The following is a 12833-nucleotide window of genomic DNA, read 5'->3' on the forward strand; positions in this document are numbered from 1 at the left end:
CGCTACCATGCTCAATAAGATGACGTCCGAGTCCACATGATCGGCTCCATCAATAGCAACATCAATCTCTGGATGTCTGTCCAAGTCACTTGGGATTAATACATTTTCTAAAATCAACTGGCGAGTATGAAAAGATGGAGGAACACATGCTACATTTAAAATTCTCGCTTTGCCATTTCAGCTAGACTGCTAACTGCATGGCCAAACGTAGCATCACCTTCAATACTGAAGGCTTGATTATTTGTCATATGGTTATCCAAGGCTGTGCAGTCCTCAAGTCTTTTAGCTACCTCTGCCATCCTGCTAGACTAAGCTGAGAAGCATCCCCCTTCAACTGCTTTCACAAACCTCCTCCCATGTTGATTCACTTCCCAACATCAATGCTAACCTATCCTTTCTTCCCTACTCATCTTTCTCCTTCCCTCTCCCTGTTCTCATCCATTCTCACATCTCTTCACCTTTGTCTTTCTCTCCACCTTTGTCTTTCTCCTCTCCAGGATTTTTCCTTTTCATCCTTGTTCTCCACAATTCATCCCTCATCTAGTCTGCCCATTCTCTGCTTCCACTCCACCCAATTTACCTTTCCCCCTCCTTATTCCTGTGTGTAAGTATGCAAGAATGATTTGGTATTTCTAGCTGCAGAACCCTGTACTGGGGGGCATGCACCAGTGGGGATACATTGGTGTTGGGGCGGGGAGGGGGGGGTGGGGGATAGAGGGGTGGAATTGAAACCTAGTGGAAGGGGTGAGAATTCAGAATGAGATAATGTTCCTTGAAATGTTTAGTTTAGAGATTAGCCTTGAATTGTAGAAGGGTTGGTGCTGTTCTGATGTCAGATTGTTGTTTCAGGTCTGAGGGTGGGGGTTAGGCTGAGAAGGCTTGTTTTCTTACTTACGCAAAGTTTAGCCTCTAAGCTAGCAATGTCTTAGCACCTCGTCTGATGTTGACCTCAAGATATTGGTAGGTTGTAAGCGAGGTAGACAGGGGTATTGGTGTAGAGGGCCTTGTAAGTGATGCTGCAGACCATAAAGCGTGATCTGACCCCAACAAATTGTCTTGAAGTAGATTTTTTTTGCTGAAGTGCTCCTCTAGATGGTAAAAGACACACAGTTGAAGGATGGAATGCAGACCAAATCAAAGCATTCACCCCCAGTTAACCTTTTCCTTGCTCATGACGGCTCCATGCAGTCATGAACCACGGCGGCGTGTGCTCATGATGGCGTGGAGCAGTCATCAACTGCCGCTCCGCCCACGCTCCGCCTGTGCGGCACTAATTCCCTGCCTGTGCAGGCGAATTAGTGAGTGGGCGGGGTCATGACAGCTCCATGCCTTCATGAGCACACGCCGACCGCGACTCATGATGGCATACAGCCTTCATGAGTGAGGCAGCGCCACGCCCACCCCTAGCCGCAGCCAAATTTGGGCCGCGGTGAAGGGGCTAAGAGATCTGGGTTGAATCTAACATTCTTTTGCTCACTATGCCACCCCAGTTTATACCGGGCCATATGCAAATCAGTCCTGACCCTGTGCCTCATGGGAACAGTCCAGCCCGAACTGCCAAGCCAGGTCCTCGCTGGACCGGAAACAATCATCCTAGGACCGGATTCGGGGTTTCACCCCTCATAAGCTAGGGTAGCTTAAATCCAGTGACACAGTGAGCCCGGGACCCACGTCTGTGCATACCCGACATACTTAGGGCGAGAAAGCAAAAGACACACAGTTGATGGACGTAATGCAGAACGAATCAAAACATTCACCCCGAGTCAAGAGATCTGGGTTAAATTCATAATTCTTTTGCTCACTATGCCACCCCTATTTAAACCTGGCCATATGCAAATCAATCTTGACCCTGTACCTCATGGGAAAAGTCCAGCCCGTACTGCCAAGCCAGGTCCTCCCTGGAACGGAAACATGTACTGCCAAGCCAGGTCCTCCCTGGACCGGAAACAAGCATCCTATGACCAGTTTCGGGTTTCACCCCTCATCAGGCAGGATAGCTTGAATCCAGTGGCACAGTGAGCCTGGGACCCACGCCTTGGCATACCTGGTGCACTTAGGGCGAGAAAGCAAAAGACACACAGTTGATGGACGGAATGCAGAACGAATCAAAACATTCACCCCCAGTCAAGAGATCTGGGTTAAATACATGATTCTTTTGCTCACCATGCCACCCCAGTTTAAACCGGGCAATGTGCAAATCAGTCTTGACCCTGTGCCTCATGGAAACAGTCCAGTCAAGCCAGGTCCTCTCTGGACTGGAAACAATCATCCTAGGACCGGATTCGGGATTTCACCCCTCATCAGCCAGGATAGCTTGAATCCCGTGGCACATTGAGCCCGGGACCGACATCTGGGCATACCCGGCGCACTTAGGGCAGAACGCAAAAGACACACAGTTGATGGATGGAACAGAACAAATAAAAACATTCAACCCCAGTCAAGAGATCTGGGTTAAATCCGTCATTCTTTTGGTCACCAAGCCATCCCAGTTTAAACCTGGCCATATGCAAATCAGTTTTGAACCTGAGACTCATGGGAACATTCTAGTCTGAACTGCCAAGCCAGGCCCTCCCTGGACTAGAAACAAGCATCCTAGGACCGATTCGGAGTTTCAACCCTCAGCAGCCAAAATAGCCTGAATCCAGTGAACCCGGGACCCACGTCTGGGTATACCCGGCGCACTTAGGGCGAGAAAGCAAAAGACACCCAGTTGATGAACGGAAGGTCAAGACTGATTTGCATATGGCTGGGTCCAAACTGGAATGGCATGGGGAGCAAAACACGATGAATTTAGGCCCAGATCTCTGTACTGGGGTGATGTATGACATTGTTCTGCATTCTGTCCATCATTTGTTCTTTTTGCATTTGTCACCCTGAGTGGGACGGGTATGCCCAGACATGGGTCCCGTGCTCTCCATGCACTGGAGTCAAGCTATCCTAGCTGATATAAAAATAAGTATTTCAATTGCCATGATGGGTGGGGCGCAACAGTGAAGCAGTAGAGTGATAGCAAAGAGGAATGGGTGGGAGCAACAAATGTGCGTGGGTATTATGTAAAAAAAAAAGGGTAGGGGGATGGTATATCACAGTAAAAGCAGTACATAAGGTAGGAAGAAGGAGCAACATGTGCCAATATCTGGGAAACCAAAATCAGCCTCCATCTTCTGCGCAGGAACAGACCAGGGGCTTTCAAACTGGAACCTGCAGGCCTCCATTACTCTGCTTCCCTTATTCGTACAATGCATACACTGCACTGACCACCACATGCACAACATACACTTGGGATGTTATCTGTAAGTACCTTTCAGATCAGCAGTTACTCTACTGTGCCGTAGAAACAATCTTGAATAGGAGTAAGAAACAAAACAAGTGTAGTATCTGTTTTCTCATTGACTAGATGTTCGTCAAAGGACTAATTTCACTGAGTTAAAAAAACTTTAATACAGAATAGTGAGGGAAGATCATTCTTTAAGAACTATTTTTTCTGCACCAGCTCTTCTTGAACAGCATGCAGACCCCGTACCAAGGTTGGCATACTCCAGGCTATGTTTAAAAGGACAGCCCTAGGGTTGGCACACAGCAGGTTAGACTCTTAATGTTCAAGTGATGTGTACACTCAAACTCACATGTTTTAAGCTGTCTGCCAGCCAGGATATGGAGCACTATGTATAATGTTTTTTCCTTTTATTGCTTACATCCTTATACAGTTCGTCTCAGAAAACTGTCTCCCACTATATTCCTAAAACTCTCAATAGAACAATTAACTTGACTTAATTCCGCTTGATTCCTTTCAGCTTGATTCCTCCCCTTTCTTTCTTCAGAGTAACCATTTTCTTACCTTCCAGCCTCTGTATGCCTACTATTTCTGAGTATAGCCTCCTCTTACTCTCATGCCTATTTGTCTTAATCTTGCATATTATATTTCTGAAAAAGGTGTCACCTCATTGCATAGAGAACAACCGCTCATGCTTTAAAACTTTGTCACTGCAACCTAAAAATACCAAATATACACTAGCCTGCCTATCTCAGAAACCATTCACTTGAAACCACATGGCCCCCACTAATAATCACCCCTAACTGATATCAATATAATCTATCACAAAGTAACTGGAGTAAATGCATGAATGACTAATCACGATAACCAACATTTAACCAAAGAATTAATCACTAACTTTGGGTTCTGGAGTAGCAAGCTACTCACTATAAAGCGCTTCAATACCTCAACAGGGGTAATAAGCACTTTATGAATACAGTCACAATGTGCCCTCTCTAAGTGAAGGAGCTCTTCTGAGGTAACCAATCCCCTTCCACTTGGGATTCCGATCTTAGTAAAAGACAGAGACTGGACAGAAAAGACATGAATGCTAGAGGTCATGAAAGTTGGGAAGGTAATCAGAAGATATCTCACTTCCACCAGATCATGTCTGTGCTGAGATGAGAACCATGGCAGGGAGAAGCAGATCAATGCCCCTCGAGACAGCACAGATTGATTCTTTAGCACTTCTTGACACACTAGAGCCTTACATAATCCATAATAATAATAAAAATCATGAGGACTATCAATAGAGGCCTCATGAGAGTAGCACAACAGCTCCGGCCACCAACAGGCTCGAGCTTGGGCCACCAACATTATGGCCCTCCTGGGAAGCGACAATAGGCAGACTTCTAGGTACATACTTTATTACAGGGCCCGGTTTCAACTGAGAATCTAAAGGTGAAGTTTCTGTGTACTGAGTTAGCACCGCTTTCACGCATTAAGAGATGGCATATTGGCTAATTTCAGGATGTCTTTTGGATCACTAAGGAATTTCAAGATTTGGTGCCCTCCTCTCTATAGTGCCTGAACTGATAATCAGAGAAGATAAAAGTGTATGAAAAGCTTCTGTATTTTTGGTACGTTTTAAATGATTACACATTTACTTCTGACACGCATATTTTGATTTCCTTACGCAACTGCCCTCTTTAAGAGTCACCTGCATAACTCCAGTATGTGTGGCTAACGCTACTTTACGCCAGGTAGGTCTTCTTTTCTTTCAAGAAACGTTTAATTGGTATTCACCGTCTCTCACCCTGCAGTCCAGTGCAGCTAGAATAATAAGAACCCCTATAATCAAAAAGCACACTGGGGAGGAAGAAGCTTCTCCCATGTTACATCCAAATGGTGGAACTCCATGCCTGACCATATTCGAACGCAACCTAATCTCCTAATCTTTAGGAAACTGCTAAAAACAAAGCTTTTCTGCTCAGTGGTCTAAATCTCAATCATTCTGCCTTCATGTGAGATATATTATCTGACACTAGCGCGAAGATACAATTATGGTGTTCGCGCTCTCTTCAAACCTATTAACATAACATATACAGGAATTAGGAGTTTGGCCGCCAACAATGCACTCTTACAGTTTTCCCTCGATACATTTCAGCTGGTACAACCTGACGAAATGTATTGAGGGAGCAATACCAACCAATTACTAGGACATCTGGATTTTGGTGCAGTACACACTCACCCCAAATGTTATTCCACATAATGAGGGACAAACACATTACTGGATGCAATTTATCACACCAAAAGGATTCTGACATAGGGGTCTCACATTTCATAAAGAGAGATAAATATCAGCTCAGACAATAAATGTGTATTCGTGGAATAACAGGCATCTCAAATATAGCTGCAGTAACTATAACTGAACCAGCCCATATGCAATCATCTGCAAATCACCCTAACCCCTCAGTGAATTCTTGGGAGATTTACAATTCTCTATAAAAGATTTGACTAGAGCTGAGTCTACAAAGAATGGATGGTTTAGTGCCTTTCTGGAAGGAGTATTTTTGGTTCACTTGCTCACAGGTCTCTTTATAACTTCTGCAGAGAAGGAACCACCTGAATGCTAGAAGCTTTGTTGGTGCTCTGACTTAGGCGTCTCTTTAAACAAGATTCACCCAGAGCGTCTGCTGAGAAGGAATGGAATGTTTTACCTCTGAATGCTAGCAACTTTGTTGGTACCCTGACTTATGGGTTTCTTTAGACAAGATTTACCCAGAGCGTCTGCTGATAAGGAATGGAAGGGTCTACCGCCTGAATGTTAGGAACTTTGTTGGTACCCTGACATATGGGTCTCTTTAAATAAGAAATCACCCAGAGCGTCTTCCAAGAAGGAATGGAAGGGTCTACTGCCTGAATGCGAGGAACTTTGTTGGTATCCTAAACTTATGGGTTTCTTTATACAAGATTCACCCAGCGCATCAGCGAGAAGGAATGGAAGGGTCTACCGCCTGAATGCTAGGAGCTTTGTTGGTACCCTGACATATGGGTCTCTTTATATAAGAAATTACCCAGAGCGTCTGCCGAGAAAGAAAGGAAGGGTCTACCACCTGTATGCTACGAGCTTTATTGGTACCCTGACTTATAGATCTCTTTATACAAGATTCACACAGAGTGTCTGCCGAGAAGGAATGGAAGGGTCTACTGCCTTGCTACTGGGAGCTATGTCTGTACACTTCTTCAATCTACTTCCTCAAATCTCATAGCACTTAGAGCCATGCTTCTAGATGACTGCAATCTATTCTCCACTAAAAATCTAAAATGCACTCACAATTTATTTGATGGCTCTGCCAAACAAAATTAAACAATTATTTATGTTCTTAGCTTTTTCATAATAAAACAGTATTATCAAAAAGCAGAATGAACTTATCAAAAATACAACTGATACATACAAAGTGCTGTGTAGATACTGATGAAAGGAATGGTGTGATACAGCATTGAGGTCGAGTCTCAGATTGAATGCATAGTCTTCAATCCTCACATAACCTCAAACTCCATCTATCTGCCCCTCTCCTATTCTGACCAAAGCAGCCCTAATCTGGGAGGTGGCATATCACTGCCTTATTGTTTGCAGATGTTGACTTTGATTTCCAGTAAGAGGAAGGCACCAAATTATTGCTTTAATAAGTGCATCACCCACTCTCCTTTGGGACCTATTGACTTTGCTAATGGGTTTTTAGCCATGCTGGACAGCAACCCCGATAATGTGCTGCATAACTAAAAAAAGGAAAGAAAAGCAAAAAAAGGAACTATGAAACAGCAGGCATGCACACGTCTAGACAGGACAGCAAGTGATTTTTTATCTACCAATTTGCGGAGTTGGAAAAAAAAACTAGTAGTTCAAAAGCATAGTGGGTAAGGGGGCAACATGGAGGGCAGGGGTGGGGAAAGCAACAAGGAGGGTGGGGGAAACATCAAGGGGGGAACAGATGGAACATGGACAGCAGGTGTGGGGAGAAGTAGTACCACTTAGCGTGGATGTGGAGAGGACAAGCAATGAGCGGTAGATCAATGTGGAGCTGAGTGGGGAGAAGCACACAGGTGAGAAAGCAAGGGGGGAACTACAAGAGGCCTAACACAACTTGGAAGGGGGTGGAAGAACACTGTAACAGAGAGCAACACAGAGTGTGGGGGCAGAGAAGGACACATGGGAGACAGCTGTAAAGCACATTAAATAACTTGGGATCCTTAACCCCCATAAAAGGTAGATCTTGAAAAGCATGCAGTGGCAGTATAAAAGCCAGTCAAACAAAAGAAATGGTAACTAGGCTATTCTCCATGTAAGGACAAACAAAATATTGACAAGCTGGGACATAAATAAGAATCAGGCAAATGAGAGTGACAGGAAAACCGACCAATGGTAAGCAAGGGGCGTGTTCCAAGTCCCTCCATGTCCTTAATAAGCCAATAATACATCTCGCAACAGATAGTGAACACGCTGTCTAGTACACTCAACCTAAAAATTACTACTATGTAGCTCGATAATGAGTAAATAATTTATCAAAATATGTTTAAGGAAGTAAATGAGGCCTGTATTGTGCTGGCAAGGCAAAAACCTCACTTGACCTATACCAAATTGCGCATGAAACCAAACGGCCACCACTTTTAACACGCACCATACAGGTATATATAAAGGCATTTCAGTAACAATACGTAATACATTAATATTACTTACGGAGTCCAGAAAACACAGGTACCGTCCATTGCTCTGTTTAACTGCCTGGTTTTTTGCAAAGCCAACTGTTGGAAAAAAAATTGTAGAAATTCAGCAAATTATGTAGTTTTAAACTGACTGCATGTGTTGCTGAAGTCCTGGCGATTGACCTGAGAGTTGGAAAATAGCCACAGCGAGGTGCACATTAGTATCCTTGGTCATACTGTAAGACTGCTGCAGTCAAACAGAAAATCTAGACTGTAGGCAATAACTGCGGTTTGCCTAGTCTAAGCTTTTTAAGGTTAACAGTTACTAAACAGGGGTACCAAGGAAGAGCCATTCAGGTGTGTAACACATGACCCTGCGGCGCAGGCCACCCAGTCAGACTAAGGCCAAAGAATATCTCCGAGACACAGAAGTTTCCCAGTCTCATCACCGCATTCTGCAGGGTGGCCCTAACCTTTCCTGTTATGCCACTACAGCCATCACGAAGTTCAATGACTGAAGACTAAACTGGCAACTTCTTACACTTAGAACTGGCTAATACACCATGCAGGCCAATCAAAATGCTACAGCACACCTCGTAAACTGAGTGCCAAAACGTGATCTTGTCACTCCCTTTACTCCACTCGTTATACACGCTGTCTCTTTCATCCCTGCAGTCGTTTACAACGCTCTGCATAGTGCGCAGTTCTGTGCAAGTCAAAACTATTCATTGAAAAGTATTCTTCTGATGTACAGGATACAATAGTCCTTCATATTTAAAGGCATAACTGGGGTGGGCATGAATTCTAGGTTTACCACCCACCAACTTGAAACAACCCTCTTCAGTAACTTCAAGAAACATAAAATCATCTAAAATTCAGGCCCGTTTGAAAATAATGATTCTCTCAAACTATAACCTTGTTAAGGCACAACCTGCATACATCTGCTGTCAGCTAGAGCAAAGCAACCTTCTGGGGTGAACATGTTCTCTATAAATAGTTCTTCTATCCAGTATGGTTGGATCAGGGAGCGGCAGTAGTTTGGGCAGAGACTTTGTTGGTACATTGGAATTCTGGAGTGGGTCTATAAACAAGTGGACGATACCCGTCCTGGGAAGAAATTAGCATCTTTATCAACCAAGGAGGCGCTCTCATTTACCTCATTGCCCCCCAATCACCTATTTTGTACATAAGTGGCCAGGTACATATAATGCCGTAGTTGGATGAACAACTTCGAGATAATTATCTTTTGGATTTCCCTATTATTTTGACTATACACAACTATTTATGAAGGTGGGGTTTATGAATCGTCCTAAGATGACTATGGACGTCAAGCATTAAATATACTGTTGCGCCTAGCTGAATTACATATGGAGTCTTTATTCATCCTGTGTGGTCAATAGGAATTCAGCTCAAAAGTCCATATTTTCAGTACAATAGACAGTTACTTGATGAAGGCACGAATGCCGAAACGCGCGTAGTCCACATCTGCGGCACTGCCTCCATCAACTCCACGTCTATCGTATTTACTTATGGAATTAATTCATTTATGTTGATCTTTGTCAAATGTACTATGTGAGATCAATTAACTCGCTTTTAAAAAGATAACATTTCATAAAACAAAAGAAAATTTGAAAATGAATTTTGCAGAAAATTATAAAAAGAAATATATTTTTCTAGATCTGTTATTGTCTATATATTCTTTACATTCGTGGTTACAGTTTACAGAGAGATGTACAATTGGTGTTGTCCATAAAATAAACTAGCTATAGACCTTTATTTAATGCATATGGCCAACTTTCTACTTGAACAGTATTTTTAGGTCTCGCATGGCGTTGCAGGGCGGAGCCCTGCTCCGCCTCCACGAGAGATTTTGCTGGAGAGGACTGTCATTAAAGGGCTTTAAGCCCCACCCCTCAATTCCACTGGCCGGCGTCCCCGTTTATAGTAAACGGTGGCCTGCGATTGGAAATGAGGGTTTTCTGTGGACGCCCTTTAGCCTCCGAGCCGACTTGGTGGCCTGCTTTGCGCGTGTCGCAAAGCACTTTCTTATCTTCATGGGGCCATGTGTTTAGAAACTTTGTACATAACACCGGCCTGTATACTTCTGCATGCTAGCTCCATTAATATTAGACAACCAGGCCTTGCTAATGCCCTCCCTGGTTTTTCTCTGAAACAGCCCTTTAAACATGAAAAGGTTGCTCACCACTACGGCCCCTTTCTTATCTGCTAAGGTGCCTCTTCTTAAAACCCCAAAAGAAAGAACATTAGCTTCAGGAAGCTGAACATGGATCCGTCGTGAAAACACTAGATGCTAATCTTATCTGATGTCCTTCCAATTGTAAATGTCCGATTACAATTTTGCATTTTGGGGGGCAAATCAGCTCTTCACCTTTGTAAGGTTGATACAGTCATTTGAGTTAGGGGGACATTAATACCTGTTTTCAGAGAGCAGGGCACATTGTAGTTTATGTTATACACATGTAGTACTTGTACCTGTCACCACTCTCCATGAATGATGGTCGAAGATGGGGTTAGTGGCTATTTTTTGTCACCATGTCACTACATAGCACAGTAGTTTTCTTTGCGCTGGCGTTTTCTGATGTGAACTAAGTTGTTCTCAAATATAAAGCGCTAGATTACTGTTTGCCACAAAAGCACGGTGTAAAAATACCATATGTTAAGTATGATATATTGTTATGTGTGCTCAACATGATTAATCAATAGACTGAAATCAGCTTTAATGGGAGCAGCCACAGCTGCTCTCTGGGATGATTTTGGTATCTTATGCATGCTGCTGGTCAACCTCTTGGGCTATTGGCCTTGCTGAATGGACAAACCTGATGGAACAATATCTGTCAATATGGTTATCTTGGCGCATGGTCAGTGACGAATAATGCAAACCTGATGGGGCAGTATGATGCTTGCATTTTCAAAATTATGTACATCGAAACCATCGCTGTTGCATATTTATCTTATGCAACTTAAAACCATTGACAAAGCCAATAGTCCTGGCTTGTAGTAGATGTAATGTTACTTATTGTATATGGATGGAATGACGAAACAGCAAAATACCAATGGGGTGACACACTATGCTGAGCATGGATTTTGAATTTGGGTTTTTAAGTCATGCCCTTCATTACATCGACCACGCCCCTTTGAGAGCAACCCCCAAGTTTTTCATTCCACTAAACGCCCTTGCTCCGGAATAGTGACTTCCTGCTGAACAGGGAGAACAAGTTCACTCAGACCATCATGCCTGCCAACTTGCTAATAGGTTGCGCCAAAATAAAATCTATTGGGTTTGGCAATTTTTTTATTTTTACATATTGCACAGCTGTGAAACATGGCTTACTGTAAAAAAAAAAAGTGCAATTATGCACGCACTATTGACTGCGCCATAGTGCTTTTTTTAAACCATAAGCTATGTTGCACAGCAGCTCAAGGGCTGTGTAATATGTAAAAAAATTGACATAGCCAATAGATTTTGTAAAGGCGTAACCTGCTGGCTTTGCCAGTGCTTGTTGTCGGTGGTTGGAAGGGGGCAAGAGTGTCTTGAGCAGTCTGGTCAGGACGCGGCTGCAGCTCATTTAAAATAAGCATCTGCTTTGCAGCAGGTCTCTCATTACTGAAAGTTTGAGTTATTGGTGTTGCATCATTATATTCAACGCCAATAGCTCAAACCTTCATTAATGCGAGACCTGTTGCATTGCAAATGCTTGTTTGAAGGGTTGCTTAGCATAGAGGTGGCAAATGTTTTCATTTTTTGTAGCTTATAAAATAATTTTGATTTACTAATCCCTTTGTTCCCAGTGCTCTTCTTACACCTACTCTTCGGCCCCGAAAAGACTGACCACTGGTGTTCCGCAGGGTTCTACGTTAAGCCCTTTATTGTTTAACGTTTATATGACCCCCTTACTTTATCTGGCGGAACAGCTTGGAGCCAAGATAATAGCCTACGCTGACGACACACAGCTGCTATTCACCTGGCCTAAGGGTGTGTCCGATCCATCAGCAGTCCAGTATTGCTTGTCGGAAGTATTTCGGTGGCTTGCACATGTCCAACTTAAGTGCAACGAAGACAAGTCTGAGGTCTTGCTTTTTGGCTCTTTCCCTGACAACTTCAAGGACCAGATTTGGCCCCCGGACCTGTCCTGCCCTAGTACGATGGGTGGCCCAGCTAAGAACTTGGGAGTTTAGTTCGGCCAGGACCTGAAGTTCTCGGACCATATTAAAAAATTGACCGGCATCTGTTTTGGTACCTTGCGAGCCCTGAGAAGATTTTTCCCTCTTTTTCCCAGGGCAGCCAAGGAGACGGTTCTTCGAGCCCTGATTTTATCTCGGCTCGATTACGCTAATGCCTTATTTAGTGGCTTGCCTGCGTACATGGTTCATCGCCTTCAGGTGATACAAAACGCTGCAGTACGCCTGCTTTTCTCTCTTCCTAGGAGGTCGAGCGTGCGGGGCCACTTACGAAGTCTGCACTGGCTCCCAGTGCCACACCGAATTCTGTTTAAAATTCTGGTGTTGGCATTCAGAGCCGCTCACGGCCAGGGACCGACGTATTTGCAGAAACGGTTCTCATTTTATACTCCCAACCGTGCCCTACGATCGGCCAACCAATGCCAATTGGCCATTCCCAAGTACAAATACACCCGATTGGGTGGCCAATCTATTTCATTTAAGGCAGCTTCTGCCTGGAATGCCCTCCCCCTGTTCCTTAGAGCCTCTCCATCTATTAACGTTTTTAAGAAGGAACTTAAGACCCATTTGTTCAACGCTCCACTCTAACAGATCTGTGCTAGATTCATCACTCTTGCTGCTGAATTACTCACCGCGCCAGGATACCCCGTGGTAATAGAGCGCGCTATAAAAG

At 43.9% G+C, this 12833-nt stretch overlaps 1 protein-coding gene across 1 annotated transcript in view; it reads right to left on the reverse strand.

The window, feature by feature from the left end:
- Positions 1-12833, reverse strand: part of QTGAL (queuosine-tRNA galactosyltransferase) — a 2104007-nt gene that overhangs the window by 1989087 nt on the left and 102087 nt on the right. The window contains exon 4 of the mRNA XM_086930605.1: positions 7995-8059. Within this exon, the coding sequence (XP_086786731.1) occupies positions 7995-8059 (65 nt within the window). The remainder of the gene's footprint in view (positions 1-7994; positions 8060-12833) is intronic.

The sequence above is a fragment of the Lissotriton vulgaris genome, chromosome 7, assembly GCF_964263255.1.
Source record: "Lissotriton vulgaris chromosome 7, aLisVul1.2, whole genome shotgun sequence".
Lineage (NCBI taxonomy): Eukaryota > Metazoa > Chordata > Amphibia > Caudata > Salamandridae > Lissotriton > Lissotriton vulgaris.